Genomic DNA, 18711 nt, shown 5'->3' on the forward strand with positions numbered 1-18711 from the left:
GGACACTGCATATGTTTCCCCCTTAGTGCCCACAGGAGGGCTTTGTGGACACACACTTGTTTCACTGTTACTGGCTTTGATTATTTTGTGATGCAATCCAGTGTTAAAATGAGTCAAAAAGGATTTGTATCTCATAGGAAAATTTTTGCTTGGCTCAGTGGTATCTCTTTATGGGGTGGGCCCTAGGAAATACTTGTTAATAAGCTTAAGTTTGGCAATTTAGAAGTCCTCAAAGCTTTGAAACCCAAAAACTTTTTAATAACTTATTTGGCAGAACACATGAGCTGAACTCATTTAGCAGTTAGACTAGACCTGAATTAATATGCATCTGTCTATAGCCTTTATTTCATTTAATGTGACTATTCATGTATTTCACTGTAGAAATATGTTTGGTTATGGGGCATTTCTCTCAGTCTGCAGGGTATCACATAAAGATAGCATGTGCCTCTTACTACCTCTGTAAAATGTAAAAAGCTCCAAATTCTGAAAATACACCTAACCTCAAGGGTTTGGTTAGAGGAGTAAGGATATACAATCAGTATTCACTTAACTTATATGTATTTGGTGTCTATAATATGCTAGGTATAGTGTTATGCTCTGGGAAACAGTTGAGAAAAAAAAGAAATATCCAATTTAAAGGCGCTCACATTTTAGTTGAACAAATTACTATAAATTAATAGTATAAACCACTATGGTTGAGGTGTACAAGGAGGTGACGGACTGCAGGGTAACACTGAACTTGTCCAGGGACCTGGAGTTGTGGAAGCAAAGTGCAAGGATCACTCAGAAGATGGAAAGCATGAGTCATAAATGAGATGACTAGGAGCTACTCAGTTGGACAAACTTGGGAGCATGTGCAGGAAGAAATGAAAAATAAAATCACACGATGATGACGATTGCTGTCCCAGGCAAAAGGAAGAGCTGTGGGGAGTCATAAAGATGTCCTATTGCTGCAACTGTAAGTCATTCCTGTGGCTGATGCCCAGGTGTACGCAGGAAGACAATGGTGTGGAATGGTTGTTACTGGGCAATGTGGACCAACCATCCCATGGACAATGCTGGTGGAATCCACATAGAGGAGGGACAAAGGAGCTTTTCCCTTGATTTTCTCCTAGAGATATATTGCTGGAGGCAGAGGCATATGGTGGAGGGGAGGACCTGAAGCAGAGAGACCTACAGGTCCCAGATGCAGCAGGCAAGGGGATATGAAATGGGGGCCTTGGTCTAAGGCCTTGGGGAAGATTGCGAGAAAAGCCTTGTTTCTGGAGACTTTCATTTTAGAAAGACCTCTCTGGCATGTTGTGCTTTTTGAAGTACTATCTAGGACTTTTTTGTCTGTGCATCAGGTTCGGGATGTATACTTGAACAGTGTTAGAAGTTAGTCATGGCAGTAAGGGGTTTACGTGCAGCCAAGCAGCAAATTAATAGTAGGGGTATTGGTGGGTAAAGATATATTTGCCCCAGAGAAGAGAAAACTTTCAATTAGACATACTCCCGGAAAAAACGATTGTATAATTCAGATACACATGCCAAAAGTTGCGGGGGAGTAGGGAATGAATAATGTCTCTGATGCCTTTCTTGTGGCCCTTTGAGTCACACCAGCAGCTTGACAAGGAAAAGCAAGGCTTGGCTCAGTGCCCGCTTCCCTGACCAACCACGTAAGAGCTGCTCTTCCCTGCATTCCTGTATCCTTTGTAGTTTGTACCACTCATTTGGCACTCGAAGTGCTTGGTGTTTTTAGTCACTTTTCTAGAATTCACAGGGTCCTCTTTGCTGGCTCACGATTCGGCAGATTGTTCATTGGGTCCTGTCTTTAAAGGACTTAGAGTTCACTTTTTTTGCCTGCCCACCCAGATGGTTTGTCACGTTCTGGCAGAAACCAGGAACAGTTGTAACTTCCTAGCTAACAACACAAGTCATTTCACAGTCTGGCCTTGACCTGTCCTCTTCACCACCCATGTGCGCCTGATTCCAGCCAAGATTTATTTCTGGCTCTGAGGATGAGTGTCGCTTGTAATGCCTTGTCTTTGCCCCCCCACCTGGAATGTCCCCTCTCCGTGGAGCTTTCTCTTCCCCACCCTCTTCTCTGCCTTGAACACTCAATGTCTTCCTTTGTCTGCCCAAGCCCTAGCTTCTGCAGAGGTTACTCACACGTCCGTGACACCTTAATAAACCACACAGGTGTTTTCTTCCCTGAGTCCCGCCGAGCACCATGTCCCCGCCCCTTCTCCCCGCCCCTGCCTCTCATGCTACTGTGTAATTTATTTATTTTTCCCTCGTCTCCCTTTTCCTGCTGCTCATCATCCACATCACATCTTTTTCATTTTTGTATCCCTAGTGCCGAACATAACCTCTCGCACACACAGTTTAAGGGATCAGAATGGTTACCGAGTAAATTTAGGAACCAACAAGTAAAAATATAGTGAGGATTTCTAATCTGGCTTTGCCTCTTAAGATATAAAGTAAGTAGTGAAGCGAAAAAAATTGAGGCTTTTAAAAATAATAATTGTTATCTAAGAAAAACAGAGTGGGGCTTGTCCTGATCTTCCGCTAGATGTTGAGTTCCTTGAGAACCAAGAGCATGTTACACTTTTGTCACTCTCAGTATTTAACACACAGTAGGTCCAGAATGTGCTTCATATTGATTGAAATAATTGCTTTCCTTCATCAGAGAGTTTCACACAACGGCCAGAGTTTAATCCCAGGTGTATTTTATTCTGTAGAAGCATGACCAGTGTCAGATGGAAACAGTCAACAAATTGACCGATGGCTGGAGAAAGAGGCGTGACTAAGTCCCAGGCCTAATCAATTAGATGGTCTTTCTTTTTAAACTTAGTACCTTTTGTTAAACACAGGGCATTTAATAAGGTTAAAATATGGTAAATATAAATGTAAGGAGAAACTTCAGCTTTGTGTAGTGAAATTCATTGTTGGGTATTGCTAGGTCTCGCATTTTAAAAATCCAGCCATGCTTTTTTCTTTTGCATTTATAGGAAAATCCAACTAGCGTTACTGTTCACATTTCCAAAAACCTTCCCAAGCTAGACAGGCAAATTACCCCAAATAGCTGGCTATTATGCTAGATTTTTTAAAAAGGAATTAAACCAGGCTACTAAATATTTTCTCTTTCAGAAAAATTGAGAGATGGGGAAGGGCATATCTCTTATGTTTTCTGTAAATTAATGTGGTCCTTGAAAAGGTAGAAATTATCTTGCAGGGCCATGTCCAGTGTTATTTTGTGTGGTGTCTGTTAGTACTGAAAATAATTAAACTATGCCTATTTATGCTCCCTGGGGTCCTTACAAGAGAAGCAGGTAAGGTCTCAGAGGTGAGCCGGCCCCAGTCATCTTCTGTGAACATGGTTTATACCTAATATGAGCTCTTTATGATTTGCCAGGAAAGGTTTTTAATTCATGAACTGAAATACATTAAAAATGCAGCTATGCACTGTGGAAAAGTTAGACAATAGTATCAACTAGAAATTTATTTTTACATAATTAGAATACATTCCATTTAAAAAATAATCTCAGTTGGATCTGCGAAGTTTAAGGGAAAAAATCTAGTATTTCTTTAACAGAGGCTCCTTATCATGGCTAATCTTTTGTGTAAACAAGTTGTATTTATATGGGATTTGTAAGAACTTATCCTCACTCGCAAGTAATTTAGTTTCTTTGATAAATGTAAAGGGAATTGAAGCTATTCAGGTGGCTTGTAGGAAGAAGGAAAACTTAATTATAACTTTCCTCACAGCCTCTTCCTGTCTTCCCCAATGTAGGAATAGAAAGTTACCTAGAGGAAGGGAAAAGGGCAGTAAATCGAGCAATCCACTGTCTGCATTGTTGAAACCTTTGATGATGGAAGGAAAGTAATGGCTTTCTTTGGTTTTGTCTATATAAGGGGAAGAATCAATTTTCTAGTTCCAAATGATGAAGTTTTTTAAATTAAAAATAATAGTTAACGTACAATATTATATTAGTATCGGTTGTACATGGTGACACAACATTTATATACCTTACTGTGTGTTCACCACGATGTGACTAGTACCCATCTGTCACCGTACAGAGTTATTACAATATTACCGACTGTGCTCCCTGTGCTGCACATTCCTGCATCCCCGTGACTCATTTATTTCGTAACTGGAAGTCTGTACCTCTTACTCCCCTTCACCTTTTTCTCCCTTCCACCTACCTCCCTCTTCTCTGGCAGCTCTCAGATTGCTCTCTGTATCTATGAGTCTTTCAGTTTTGATTTTTAGATTCCATGTATAAGTGAAATCATACGGTATTTGTCTTTCTCTGTCTGGCTTATTTTATTTAGTATAATCCTCTCTAGGCCCATCCATGTTGTTGTAAATGGTAAGATTTTATTCTTTTTATTGCTGAAAATTATTGGATTGTATATATCTTACTTTCATCCCTTCATCTATCAGTGGATACCTAGGTTGTTTTCATATCTTGGCTATTGCAAATAATGCTGCAATGAATAGAGGGGTGTGCATATCGTTTCGAATTTGTGTTTTGGATTTCTTTGGATAAATACTCCGAAGTGGAATTGCTGAGGCATATAGTAGTTCTACTTTTAATTCTTTGAGGGACCTCCGTACTGTTTTCCATAGTGGCTTTACCAACTTACAATACTGAGGGTTCCTTTGTGCTGACTTTGGGTTTTGTTTGTCCTTCAATTTCTAGTTCCTTTAGGGGTAAAGTTAGATTGCTTATTTGGGATTTTTCTTGTTTCTTGAGTTAGGCCTGTCTCCCTATGAACTTCCCTCTTACAACTTCTTTTGCTGTGTTCTATAGATTTTCAAGAGTTGTGCTTTTATATTCATTTTTCTTGAGATTTTTAAAATTTCCTCTTTAATTTCTCGTTTGACTCACCCATTGGTTGTTCAGTAAGTTGTTTAGTCTACACATATTTGTGTTTTTTTCCAGTTTTCTCCTTGTGATTGATTTCTAGTTTCATACCATTGTGGGTTAGAAAAATATACTTGATATGATTCCAATCTTCTTGAATTTATTAAGGCAAATTAGTTGCCTCCACATTTTATTAGGGAGTTTTTTCTTTTTTAAATTCTGCTACTGTTCCTTCATTTGGACCATATTCCACTGTCCTCTCATTTTGTTTGACTTTGTGTTTGTTTCTGTGAATTAGAACAGCTATCTCTCTCTGTCTTGAAGGAGTGGCCTTGTGTAGAAGAGATGTCCGTGTAGACTGCACGTGTCAGGTGGTTTTGGCAGGACAGCTGGAGCCGAAGAGGCCATGTGTGGCACCTGGGGCGACAGCTGCCTGGGGCTGCAGTGGGTTCCAGTGGCACCCTGGAAGTCCACTGGCTGTGGCCACAGCAGTGCTGGCTGATGTGGCTCAGGGCACTCTGTGGAGGCCTTACAGGCCAGCTAGAGCAGTTAGACTGAGCTCATGCCTGTGCTATCTAGGTGGTAGGGGAATGTAAACTGTGGTGCGACCAGGCACGTCCAATTCTAGAGAGTTTCTACAGATCTCAGAAAGTTCACTCAGCTCTCCGACCCATTTGGCAGGCACCTTGGGGTTAGTAGATGAATATTTTTACATATAGCCTAGGTTCCTTTTAAATTACTATTTTATTGCTGTGCCCCAAAGCAGGTAAATCTGCCCATGTGGCCCCTCAGTGATACCCCTTCCTACTACAGGTCACCCTGTCTGGTAGGGTTCCCGTGGTTACCACATCTCCATCTCTCCTACCCTTCTTATTGTGGTCCTTCTCTCGAGTGTTGTGCAGGAGCTGTTCTGTCAGCCCTCAGTAGTCCTTCAGGAGGAATTGCTCTATATGTAGGTGTATGTGCAGCATGCCCATGGGAGGAGGTGAGTTTGGGGTATTCCTATGCAACCGTCTTGCAGCAACCCCCAGCCCCAAATGATAAAGTTTAAAATTTTTCTATTTGTGGAATTACTTTTCTTGTGGAAACTAAGGAGTTGATGTAATTTTTCTGGGGAAAAAGGTTTCCAAGGCATTAGAGCAGAAGCTGCAATTAGCTACTTTCATATTTGCTTGGGAGTAAGGGAAGAGTTGATCCTTTTTGGTCATTCTTGTTTTTCCCAAATGACTGTCCTCTACATTTTGTGCTTCAGCCTGGGAGCAAATAATTGAGCCATTAGAGAGCTCTATCTGGCAGTTAGCAGGTAACTCAGTCCATGTAGAATGAATGAATGAAGAAATTTATAATTTGTATTAATTATTTGCATCCTGCCGATAGGAGGAATTAATTATTTTATACCAAGGACATTTTCCCTAATCATAACAAAAAGGGATATTTTGATAATGTTCTTGGATTATTTGTTTGCCTCTAGCTTTAGTTTGTGGACAACTTTTTATTTCTATTTATGGTCTGAAACCACTAGATTTCATATTAAAAGATGTCATGTCCTTTTTTAAAAAAATAGATCTTTATTGATTTCAGAGAGAGGAAGGGAGAAGGAGAGAGAGAGAAACATCATTGAGAGAGTCATTAATCAGCTGCCTCCTGCACGCCCCCCACTGGGGACCAAGCCTACAACCGGGGCATGTGCCTGATCAGGAATTGAACCATGATCTCCTGGATTATAGGCCGATGCTCAACCTCTGAGCCAGGCGTCCTTTTTTGATCACCAAAGGAACTTTTGAGTTGGGTCTTCTATGTTGGGCATGACAGAGCTGATTATATACACTCTTGGAGCATTTTGTTAATAAACGTAATTACATGAGAAGTAATTACATTTTCTTGCAACAATTATTTTCCTTCCAGTTTCTCTGCAGTGCTTCTATTTACTGCCTTATTCTCCACTTATTTTAAGACCTACGTGTAGCTTTCAGAATCGCCTTGAAGTGTGAGAAAGGTAATGACAGGAGCTTGATCAGTACTTTTCCTGTCACATTATAATGTGAGATCCTCCAATAAAAACCCTGAGGGAACCTCTACTCTGCTGGTAAGCCAACACAATTCTTGTCCATGTGTGCAGGTATTGTGGAAGATTACAAGCCACCATTCTACGATGTGGTTCCCAATGACCCAAGTTTTGAAGATATGAGGAAGGTGGTCTGTGTGGATCAACAGAGGCCAAACATACCCAACAGATGGTTCTCAGATCCGGTAAGAGTGCCACTTTCTTAGTTTTACAGCTATCCTCAGCTGGTTAGCTCCAGAAATTGGGATTCTCATTACTATACCACTGGCCCTAGGACTGCAGTTTCACGTGTAGAGGAAGACACTGAGTGATGCCTTTAACCATGTTTTCCATCTTTGTGTATCTGAAATTCCAAACATAAGTTGCTCAATGCTGAAGATCCTTATTGCTGCTCTTTAGTAGCAAATCTAAGACATTGAGAGATGACACTTTCTGCACATTTCAGTATTAACTCTGGGTTAGTATTGCCATTTGTAACACCCATAAAACCATCAAGGGGTTCAGCCTGGCCTATGTAATTGACCTGATAAAGTCATTTATAGGAGTCAAAAGGACCAATGTGATAAAACTCAAGAGAGACTTCTTTGTTAGTGGTCAAGGCCTTGATTATTTGTTTAAAAAAGATGGCAATGACACTACTTGAACTTCATAAGACCTACAGAGCTCTGCAACACAGCTTATACATCTGCCCAGCTCCATCCCCCCAAAAACCATTTTTTCACTGTGGTATATGTTCCTTCTCTCCTCAGACCTTAACTTCTCTGGCGAAGCTGATGAAAGAATGCTGGTATCAAAATCCGTCTGCAAGACTCACAGCTCTGCGTATCAAAAAGACTTTGACCAAAATTGATAATTCCCTAGACAAATTGAAAACTGACTGTTGACATTTTCATGGTGTCAAGAAGGAAGATTTGACATCGTTGTCATTGTCCAGCTGGGACCTAATGCTGGCCTGACTGGTTGTCAGAACAGAATCCATCTGTCTCCCTCCCCAAATGGCTGCTTTGACGAGGCAGACATCTTACCCAGCCATGTGTTGGGGAGACACCAAAACCACCCTAACCTCGCTCAATGACTGTGAACTGGGCATTTCACAACTGTTCACACTGCAGAGACTGATGTTGGACAGACACTGTTGCAAAGGTAGGGAACTGGAGGAACACAGAGAAATCCTAAGAGAGACCTGGGCATTAAGACAGTGGCTTTGCATATCTTTCACAAGTCTCCTAGACACTCCCCACGGGAAACTCAAGGAGGTGGTGAATTTTTAATTAGCAATATTGCCTGTGCTTCTCTTCTTTATTGCACTAGGAATTCTTTGCATTCCTTACTTGCACTGTTACTCTTAATTTTAAAGACCCAACTTGCCAAAACGTTGGCTGCGTACTCCACTGGTCTGTCTTCGGATAATAGGAATTCAATTTGGCAAAACAAAATGTAATGTCAGACTTTGCTGCATTTTACACATGTGCTGATGTTTACAATGATGCTGAACATTAGGAATTGTTTATACACAACTTTGCAAATTATTTATTACTTGTGCACTTGGCAGTTTTTACAAAACTGCTTTGTGCATACGTTAAAGCTTATTTTTATGTGGTCTTATGATTTTATTACCGAAATGTTTTTAACACTATACTCTGAAATGGACATTTTCTTTTAGTATCAGTTAAATTCACATTTTAAGTGCTTCACATTTGTATGTGTGTAGACTGTAACTTTTTTCAGTTCATATGCAGAACGTATTTAGCCATTACCCATGTGACACCACTGAATATATTACTGATTTAGAAGCAAAGACTTCAGTAGAATTTTAGTCCTGAACGCTGTGGGGGAAATGCATTTTCTTCGGAATTATCCATTATGTGCATTTAAACTCTGCCAGAAAAAAAAAAAATAACTATTTTGTTTTAATCTACTTTTTGTATTTAGTAGTTATTTGTATAAATTAAATAAAATGTTTTCAAGTCAAAAGGTGAATTATTTTCAGTGTATAAGATAGATATGGGAACAGTAGAAAAACATCATAAATTCTGTTTGCTTTTCAAGTCCAGTAATGAACTTGAGGGTTCTATGAGGATGTCTTCCAGCTTGAATATGGTATCAGATGATTTGAATTTTGTTTGTTTCTTTTTTTTGGCTGTGATTTTTTTTTTCTTGGTCAGTTTCCCCAACTTTGAAGTGAGGGTAACAGACCTGACCGACCCTCCTTCCTCACAGGATGGCTGTGAGTATAAACGGGAGGGAGGGTGTCAAAGCATTTGGTTTAGTATATGGCCATGTGCTAGTGGAAAGCAGTCTTACAAATCTCACCTTGCTGCTTGAGGAGAGTCTATTGTTGGCTTTTTTCACTTACTATTCAACGAGATTGAAAAGATAGGGTTTAGAGTAGCCCCAAAGAGGAAGAGGTGTGAAGATTCTGAAATGTTCACCAGAGGTAAGTTAATAATACATTTACTTGTGTTATTATTAATGTCATATTTAACTTTTTAAAAATAAATTTGTGGTAAAATACACAACATAAAATTTATCATCTTACTCATTGAAGTGTATAGCTTGACAGCTGTGGTGCCATCGCACCATCCTTGCCCAGAACTCTTCATCTTATAAAACCAAAACTACCAATTAAACAATAGTTCCCTGTTCCTCACTCCCCCAGTCTCCGCAACCTTCATGCTACTTGTTGTCTCTGAGTTTAACTACCCTGAGTACCTCGTATGAGTGGAATCATACAGTATTTGTCCTTTAATAGGACTGGCTTATTTCACTTAGCGTAATGTCTTCAGGGTTCATCCTTATCATAGCCTATATCAGAATTTACTACCTTTTTGTGACTGACAATATTCCATTGTATATACATTTTGTTTATCTCTTCATCTGTTGATGGATACTTGGGTTTCTTCCACCTTTTCTGGCTGTTGTGAATAGTGCTGCCATGAACATGGGTATATAAATATTTCTTTGAGTCCTTGCTGTCAGTTCTTTTGGCTATATACCCAGAAGTAGGATGGAGTCACATTTAACTTTCATTGGAGTATTGCATATGTAAAAGTACACATATATAGAAGTGTACAGCTTGAAGCATTTTTATCAATTTTATAAATTGGTTGCAGATCAAGCAGCAGAACATTGACTTCTCTAGAGTGTCAGCCTCATAGCAGCATGAGTCATTCCTTTTTTCTTTCCTTTTTGATTTGTAACTAATTGGACATCCATTACAGAACAAAAGTACCTCTGCACATTACACCAGAACACCTGGCAGTTTTTACCCAGCCGTGCATCGGAAAGTGGGTGGATCAGACCTCGGAGGAGGGAGATTTACTGTGGATCCAAAGGATTTGGTTAGCCTACCAACACCCACTTGCCATGATCAGGAAAAGCGGAACCAGGAGAGTGCCAAACTAGGTGGATACTCTGGGAGGTAGAGTCTTTTTGTAGAGATATGGCAACCTGAAAGGAGAGGCTCGCATGCCATAGGAGGGAGATAGAAACTAGTGAGGAGAGGGAGCCCACTGAGGTGCCCCCCTCCCCAAGGATATATTGCAAAGTACAGCATCTACCTCTCTGTCCAGGAGGTGGAAAGTGAAAGTGGCGAGTGATAGAATGCTTGGTTGCAGGGTTGCAGCTGGAGGGACCTGATTCTCTCCATAAATACCTGAATTACTGAGGAGGACCCTATAGGGTGGGTAGGGATGGAGGGAGATTTGAGATTTCAGCAGGTGGTCCACCCACAGACCCCTGGGAGTACCCCATTCATGGACCCTCCTATTGGGCTGCAGGTATCCCCAAAGTCTACCTACACCTCCCAGCATCCTGCTGCCAGCTCTCTGTGCACTCCCGGAGTGCAGCCCTGAGAGCTCGCTCAGGTAAGAGAAACCAAAACCTTGAGCTACAGCACCACCTTCTGGAATACAAAAAAGGTTTTTAATTGCTAGCCTGTTGAACTGTAAAAGCCAAAGTAAACAAGTCCTTCTCTAAGAAAAATGTTTGCTGCTTCAGATGTGAAAGCAGAAGTGTATATCCTCTAACACTATGAAAAATAGCAAAGCATGACTTTTGGTCCAGGTGGCAGACTAGATAAACACTGTGCTCACCTCCTCCCACAACCACATTGAAATTACAGCTAAATTAGAGAACGACCATCATTGAGAACCACATGAAGACTAACTGAACAGAAGTCCTATAACTAAGGATACAAAGAAGCCATGGCCAGGACTGGTAGGGGCAGATGCAGAATGGGCAGGCCTTACACCCATGGTGTAGCAGCTAAGAATCCGGAGGGATATCTTAGCTGCAGAAATCCCCCGCAGAGGAGCGAGGGGTCCCAGCCCCGCACTAGGCTCCCCAGGTTGGGACACCAGTGCCAGGAAGAGGAGACCCTGTAACATTTGGGTGTGAAAACCAGTGGGGCTGCTGGAGACTTACGGATCCTCTTGAGGACCCATGCATGTATCGCTCATGAACTCCCTCCCTCTGGGCTCCAGCACAGGGCACTAGCCCAGAAGACAGGGACATATGGGGACTAAATTGACTAGCTACAAGACAAGGGCTGGAGGGGCGGGGGTCAGGGCAGCTCTCTGGGATGGAAGCTGGCAGGCGCCAATGTTCCTTTGTTGAACACTCCTCCCACCCAGCCTGCAGGCAGAGGCAGGCGCCAAATCTGAGCTCTCTATTAACCTGGCTAACACTGTTTGCCTCACCTGGTGATTCCATGAGGTCCTGGCCTGTCCAACTTGCACACCTGGCCCAAACCTCTTCTGGTAGCAGCTCCACAAAAGTGGCCTGCCATAGCTCATGCTGTGGACTTTCTCAAAATATCTCAAAGGCCCACAAACCCCAAACAAGCAGCGGCTGGCCTCGGCATCCCCTGTCCCTCTTTCTAAGTGGTCCCAAGCCTGGCACAAGTGGCAACCAGTCTTAACTTACATTGTAACTCCCATCAGTTGGCTACAAGGCTGGCGTGAGCAGCAGCCAGTCTTGGCTTGGATGTGGCTTCAAATAATTGGCCAAAGCCCAGCACAAGCAGCAGCTCGCCTCAGCTCACATCACGGTGCCCACCAAAGGGTCCCAAGTCTGGCACTAGTGGCAGCCAGCCTCGGTTCGCAGCATAGCCTCTCCCAAGTGCCTCCAACCCCAGCAGAAGCAGCAACTAACTGCATATCACTTTGTATCTCCTACCAGGTAGTTCCAAACTAGGTAATAGTGGCTGATCCATCGACAAGATGTTACTTAGATTGTTTCCATGTCTTAACTATCGTGAATAGTGCTACAGTGAAAATGGAGGTACATTTCGAGTTACTGTTTTCATTTAGATAAACACCCAGAAGTAGAATTTCAGGATCGTATATATGGTAATTTAATCTTTAATTTTTTTTTTCTATTTCAAATATAATTTAATAGTTTTTATTATAATCTTTAGTTTTTTGAGGTATTTTCACACTGTTTCTCATCATGGCTGTACCAATTTATATTCCCACCAACAGTGCACAAGGGTTCCATTTTCTCTCCAACACTTATCTTTTAAAATCATTCTAACAGTGTGAGGTGATATCTCATAATGATATTAATGTGCATTTCCCTGATGGTTACTGATGTTGAACACCTTTTCATGTATTTGTTGGTCATCTATATGTCTCTGGAAAAAATGTCTAATCAGATCCTTTGACCATTTTTTAATTGGATTGTTTTTTTGCTACTTTATATATTTTATATATTCACCCCCTTATCAGGTATATACCTACAAATATTTTCTCCCATTTGGAATGTTGCCTTTTCATTTTGTTGATGGTTTCTTTTGCTGTGCAGAAGCTTTTAGTTTAGTCCCACTCATTTATATTTCCTTTTGTTGCCTTTGTTTTTGCTGTCGAATCCAAAAAAGCATGGCCAACACCAATGCCAAGCAGCTTACTCTCTATGATGTCTTCTAGGAGTTTTATGGTTTCAAGTCTTACATTCAAGTCTTTAATCCATTTTGAGTTAATTTTTATGTATGTGTAAGGTAGTAATCTAGTGTCATATTTTTGCATTTACCTGTCCAGTTTTCCCAACACTATTTATTGAAGAGATTGTCCTTTCCCCATTGTATATTCTTGGTTCATTTGTTATAAATTAGTTGACCATATATGCATGGGTTTACATCTGGGCTATTTTGTCCCATTGCTCTATGTGTCTGTTTTTATGCCAGTATCTATATCTGAACTTTCCTCTTAGAAATGTTCTTGGTTAAGAAAATGATTTCCAAATTCCCTCTTCTCTCATAGCAGAGGGAGTTTGGAAGATGAGAGGGCTGTAGAGATTGGGCACTGGCAGTGCATAATCCTAGTATGTACATAAAGTTTTCAAGGGATGCATGCTAAGGGACTGTGCACAGAGACCACATCCCCAGCTTTTGGGATTTCTTGGTCCCCGATGCCATGTCTGGTAAATAGGCTATTGGCTCCAGAGGGGAAGTTGGCGGCCTCATAAAAGGGGAGAGGAGTTCATGCCATAGGGCAGTGTGTATTGGAGAAGAGTTGCAGCGATGTTGGGCAAAAGGGTTTATATTGAGAAAAATGGCCTTTCAACAGCAGCGGGCCGGGTTCCCAGGCAGGCACATTTGTTTGTCCTAAAGTGCTCACTCTGGCCTCTCCCTCTGTCTCTCTTGGCCACATGATGGCCCTGCCTGTCCTCTCTGCCAGTCAAGAATGGGGCAAGGACAGAAGAGGAGGGGACAAAACTAGCTGCTCTCTTTGTTTCCATTTATTTCTTCCTTGCCAAAGGTAAATGTATTCATATTTAAATGGTCAAGTTCTTAAAACAGACCATAATTTTAGAAGGAAGGATTGTTAATTATCCTGAGCAACACCTTGGGCAGTGTGAAAAGGTGAACATATCTATTAAAGAAAAAGATGCCGATATTGCTGAACAGTATACACAGTTGATATAATTGCCCCAAAATGGTGAGTACTAAAGAATTGTTTTAATTGGTACCACTTTTTTTTTGCCCCTAGAGCTCTCTTCAGTTCCCAGCTGGGGCCCCTTTACCCTCACCCCTGGTATCAATCCAGTTTTAAGTGTCCTTAATTATATGCTGCTGTTGATCTTTTACTGATGATCTACCAAGAGGCAACTTGTAGCTGGTGCTAGGGGACATCAAACAACAAGTGCCATCCTGCGTTCAGTGAAGACAGCGATGCACACGTGCAGTGGGTACCGTCAGTGTACCCAGAGGCCTGGGCCAGGAGCTTTTTCTTGCCGTAAGGTCTGTATAAGTTCTTTTGTCTGGGCTAAGTCACTGAACCCTGAACAGGTTCCCTGTAATCAAGCCTGCCTTGGTTTTCTGTCCCCACACTCCTTCACCTCACCATCACCAGCTTCCTACTTTAGAGGCTTGTCTTAAAAGTTATAAAAGTTATAAATGTAACAGTAATAACTAGCATTTGTAAGCCATTTAATATATACCAACACTCTCTAAGGGCTTAACATTAACTCGTCTAATATATCAATTTAGCAACCTAATGAGAGGCCATTCTTAATCCCCATTTGACGATGAAGAAGTTGAGGCATGGAGAAATTAGGTAGTTTTTATTCCTGCCCCACAGTGACAGTCTCCTCTCATTCTGAGAGTTCTGTCCTGAATACAGATCCTCACGTCTGCATTTACACTTGCTGCCAGAATCACTCTGTCACTGTGTGCCTACGGGAATGCTAGTTACAATAAGAAGCCATTTTTTACTTGGTCTTTGTGTGTATCTTGTACTTGGGTTGTTTTTTTTCCTGGGCTGTCTCTCTTCTCAAATGTGAGCTGTTTGATGACAGGGATCACTTGCAACATACTCAATTCCTAATAAATGTTCTTTTTCCTTCTTCCATAGCAGATGTGCCATAAGTGCTGCTGGGTCTTTGCATAGTGCCTGTCTTGCTTGGAAGCTTTGTATAGTCCAGGGCTCTTACATTTAAGTAAATTAGTTAGGTTGGGGGTAATACAAGAGAGAGTAATGGGGGGCTGAGCCATATGGGAAAGCACGGGTCCAGTCAATGGAGGCAACTATTACTCACTTCCAGCTGATTGCTGCCTACAAGAATGATGACTCTCATATAGCGACATTTTCCAGTTTTTCAAGATAAGTTAGAATTCTGGATTGTTATATAAGATTTGTTAATTTTTTAAAATACTGCCAAATCAAGAAATTCTCTCAGAGGTCCAAATTTCCTACATGAGTTCTATAGGTTTTTCTTCTGTAAAAAGCTAAACAATTAGCTTTGTTTTTTAAATGATTTTGTTTAGCATGCAGAGACACAGACACACATATGAGCACTCAGAAAATGGTAGTTTATGATGATATCCAGTAACAGAGCCAAACCAGGTGAAGCACTCATGAAGCTGGTAAATAAAGGCAAAGACTGGAAAAGGAGGGACAGTGAGGGTGAGGAATACGGGGGATTAATAAGAACAGCTTTGGGATAAAGGCAAAAGTGTAGAAAATCTAATCACTGGCCCAAATAGGGTTTTTACTAAATCTGGTCTCTCAGTGAAATTGCAGTTCATAGGATATAGCTAAGGAGTTGTGATACTTTGTCATTGTGTTATCAATGTGACAGGGTGGTGACTACATCAGTTTTGGATTTTGGACAAATGTCTTCGCTGCATTGCTTGTTTGAGAACCTGTTGCTTTGTGGAAGAGTTTTCTAGAAACTCCTTTTGCCTGCTGTCATAACCCATAATCATTATTAATGTATGCTATCAGCAAGGCCAAAAACGACACAAGGTCCAAAAGGATAATTCTTCACACACATACAAAAAAACATGATTTAAAAAGTACCATAGGTTCATATTGACTGTGTTAAGTATTTCGTGGAAGATGACACCATCTTTAGTAGGGTGAGAAACATTTGCTGATTCTATGAATGTTTCTTCAATGCCTATTATGCAGCAGGTGTAGTTGTAAAGCAACGCTCACTGAGAAATAATGGGTAACAAGAAATAAAAGCTGTGATGTCTGTCTTTTCAGAAATGTACAATTGGCTTGGGAAGAAAATGGAACCAGCCACAGGGGAGTATGTTCAAGGGAGTTGCAAAATGAGAAGGAGGGGAGAGAAATCAGAAGAAAATAAATGTTCTGACTTTTGACTGAGAGTCTCTCTGCCAATTTCTCACACATGAAAGCTTATTGTTTACTTTGCATACTCTTGCAATATTTCAAAACTAAGTCAGATTTTGTTCCCTTTTATTTTTAACTCTCAACAAGGTCTAGGCCTTATTAGCTTTTGCCAATTACTGCAAAACTTAATATGGCCTCTGAATGGCATAATTTTCAGAGTGTCCTCCTAACTGTGATATTATACCTAAAGTCAGTAGATTAGATGTTGACATACATAAAAAATGAGAATTATAACCAAATAAAAAACAGGGTAATGTCACCAACATGGTGACATGCTGTTCCTGACTTTGCTCTTCCTCATAATACCAACTATTTATGGATAAGACAGACACCACTGAGAAAATCCTGGAACATGAGGTGAGGTTGAAGGACCCCATTGGACCAGAGACCAAGCCAAACCACATGAAAAGAGTAAGAATAGTATGTACATACTGACTGCATTGCCACTCCCCCAGGCCATCACAGCACCATACTGAGAGGTCTCTGAGCCTCGGTTCCTCCAGCGGGAAGGAGCCCAGGGTAGACATTTCTTTCCCCAGCTTTGTGGGTCACTTCTTGGGAGCTCCCCCTCACTCTGGTCTCACTCCACAGAGATTGCAAGGGAATCTGCGAGGCTTGACCACTGGGAATCTGGTTGTGACAAAGAAACTGAGGGACATGCAACAACTAGCACTCAGATCCAGGCAGAACAAGTTCCTACTTTCAGCACCCAAGAATAGGCCCAACGAGCGATTTTGCTCATCTGCAAACTCAAGACAGTGGTGCAGTCTAAACAGACAACCCAGTGGAATGCATGCAGGTCTACCTGATTGGGTCCTCAAACAAAGAGCCTTGACAGCCCTGGAGTTTGGTCTACCCCGACTGAAGCAGGAAAGCTGAGTGGTAGCCTGGCTCACTGCTTAGTATAGCTCTTAACTCTTCCTGACCAGAAAGGCTGGCCAGAATATCTAAAGGTTGCATAGCCTGGCAACACTTGAACAGAGAGTCTGGCAGGCACAGCTGATCATCCACAGAGCAAAGCCAGTGGCCTCATTTAGCCAGGGACATTGGGGCACGGGTCAGCTTGAGTCAAGATCATTAAAAAAATTCCACACCAGGCTCGGAGTTGGTTATCCTGCGCTGCCTGGACAGGAAGACTAATTTTTAGACTTACCCATTGCTGAATAGAGCCTTCCACCACCCAATAAGGGAACCTGAACAGCACACAGGAAGCTGTATTTAGCCTACCCAATGGCCCTGCATACAGTAGCACTTGAAAAGATAGCAAAGCCTGTTGCTTTTCCCATCTATAGACCAAAACCAGTGGTCCTGTCTGTCCAGTGAGTTCAGTGCATATTCTTGCCTGATTTGGTTCCTCAGTAACAAGTCATGCAGGTCTTGGGGCACATTCTGCTGCCCCTCCAGGGCAGGGAAGCTTATTCATAGCCCCACCTACTACTGAGTATAGTACCCAGTTAAAACTAGAAAATCTAGGCAGCCAGGGAGTCCATTCTACATCCTGGCTTGGGCACAGAATCAAGAAAGCAGTTCTTTCCAACTCTTCCCAGCCAGCAGTACTTCACCCAACCTAAGAGCTTGGGCAGGGGCCTTGTCCAATAACAGACGCTGATAAAGCCCCATCTGCCCAAGGATGTTATCAGTGGACATGTCCAGAATCAAACTGAGCTTACTGGTTCAGAGTTGTCTCTGCCAGATTGAACCTTTAGTCTGGAAGAAGAGATTGCTTACTCAGATTCATAGATTACAACATAAGGAATCAAAGATCATAAAAAATCAGGTAAACATGATAGCAAGGGAAACTAAGAAAGCTCCAATAAATGACCCTAAACAAAAGGAGACCTATAAAATGTCAAAGAATTTAGAATAATCATCTTGAAGCTCAGTGAATGACAAGAACACACAGACAACTAAACAAAATTAGTAAAAAAATGAACAAAATGAAAAATTCAAAGGAAAGGAAATTCTAGAGCTAAAAAATACAATGATTTACTTGAATAACTCAATAGAGAACTTCAAAAGAAGACTTGACCATGCAGTTGTAAGAATCAGTGACCTAGAACACAGGACTTTGAAATTATCCAATCTAAGAAACAGAAATAAAAAGAAAAGAGAAAAGCCATGAAGAAAGCCTAAAAGTTTTACGAGAGACAATCAAAAGAAGCAATATCCACATATTGAAATTTAGGAAGAGAATGGAAAGAGAAAGAGACAAAGTATATTTAAAGCCATAATGACTTCCCAAACCTGGGGGAAGAAATGGATATCCAAAACCATAAAACCCAAATAGGTTGAACCTGAATAGGGCTATGCTGAGATACATTATAATTAAGTTGTCCAAAGTCAAAGACAAAAAATTTTGAAAGCAACAAGAGAGAGAAATTCCATAAATGGGAACTCACATAAAAATGTCAGGGGATTTCTCAACAGAAATCTTTCAGTCCAGGAGAGAATGGGATAATATATATATGTAATATATTGAAAATATTCTAAGTAAAAAACCCATCAAAGACAATTCTATACCCGGCAAAGCTGTTCTTCAGAAATGAAGGAGAGATAAAGACCTTCCCAAACAAAAACTGACAGGGGTTCATCTTCACTAGATTTGTCTTACAAAAAATGCTGAAGGGACTTCCTTGAATAGAAGTAAGAGAAC

General features: G+C 41.2%; 1 protein-coding gene across 3 annotated transcripts in view; it reads left to right on the forward strand.

Moving 5' to 3' along the window:
• ACVR1 (activin A receptor type 1) overlaps positions 1 to 9421 on the forward strand; it is a 122682-nt gene extending 113261 nt beyond the window's left edge. For all 3 annotated transcript variants that reach the window (XM_081142439.1, XM_081142441.1, XM_081142440.1), the window contains exons 10-11: positions 6973 to 7103; positions 7668 to 9421. In XM_081142439.1, coding sequence (XP_080998565.1) covers positions 6973 to 7103; positions 7668 to 7802 — 266 coding nt within the window. In that variant the 3' untranslated portion in view covers positions 7803 to 9421. The remainder of the gene's footprint in view (positions 1 to 6972; positions 7104 to 7667) is intronic.
• The last annotated feature ends 9290 nt before the right edge of the window (positions 9422 to 18711 follow it).

This window comes from Miniopterus schreibersii, assembly GCF_964146895.1.
Source record: "Miniopterus schreibersii genome assembly, chromosome: 7".
Lineage (NCBI taxonomy): Eukaryota > Metazoa > Chordata > Mammalia > Chiroptera > Miniopteridae > Miniopterus > Miniopterus schreibersii.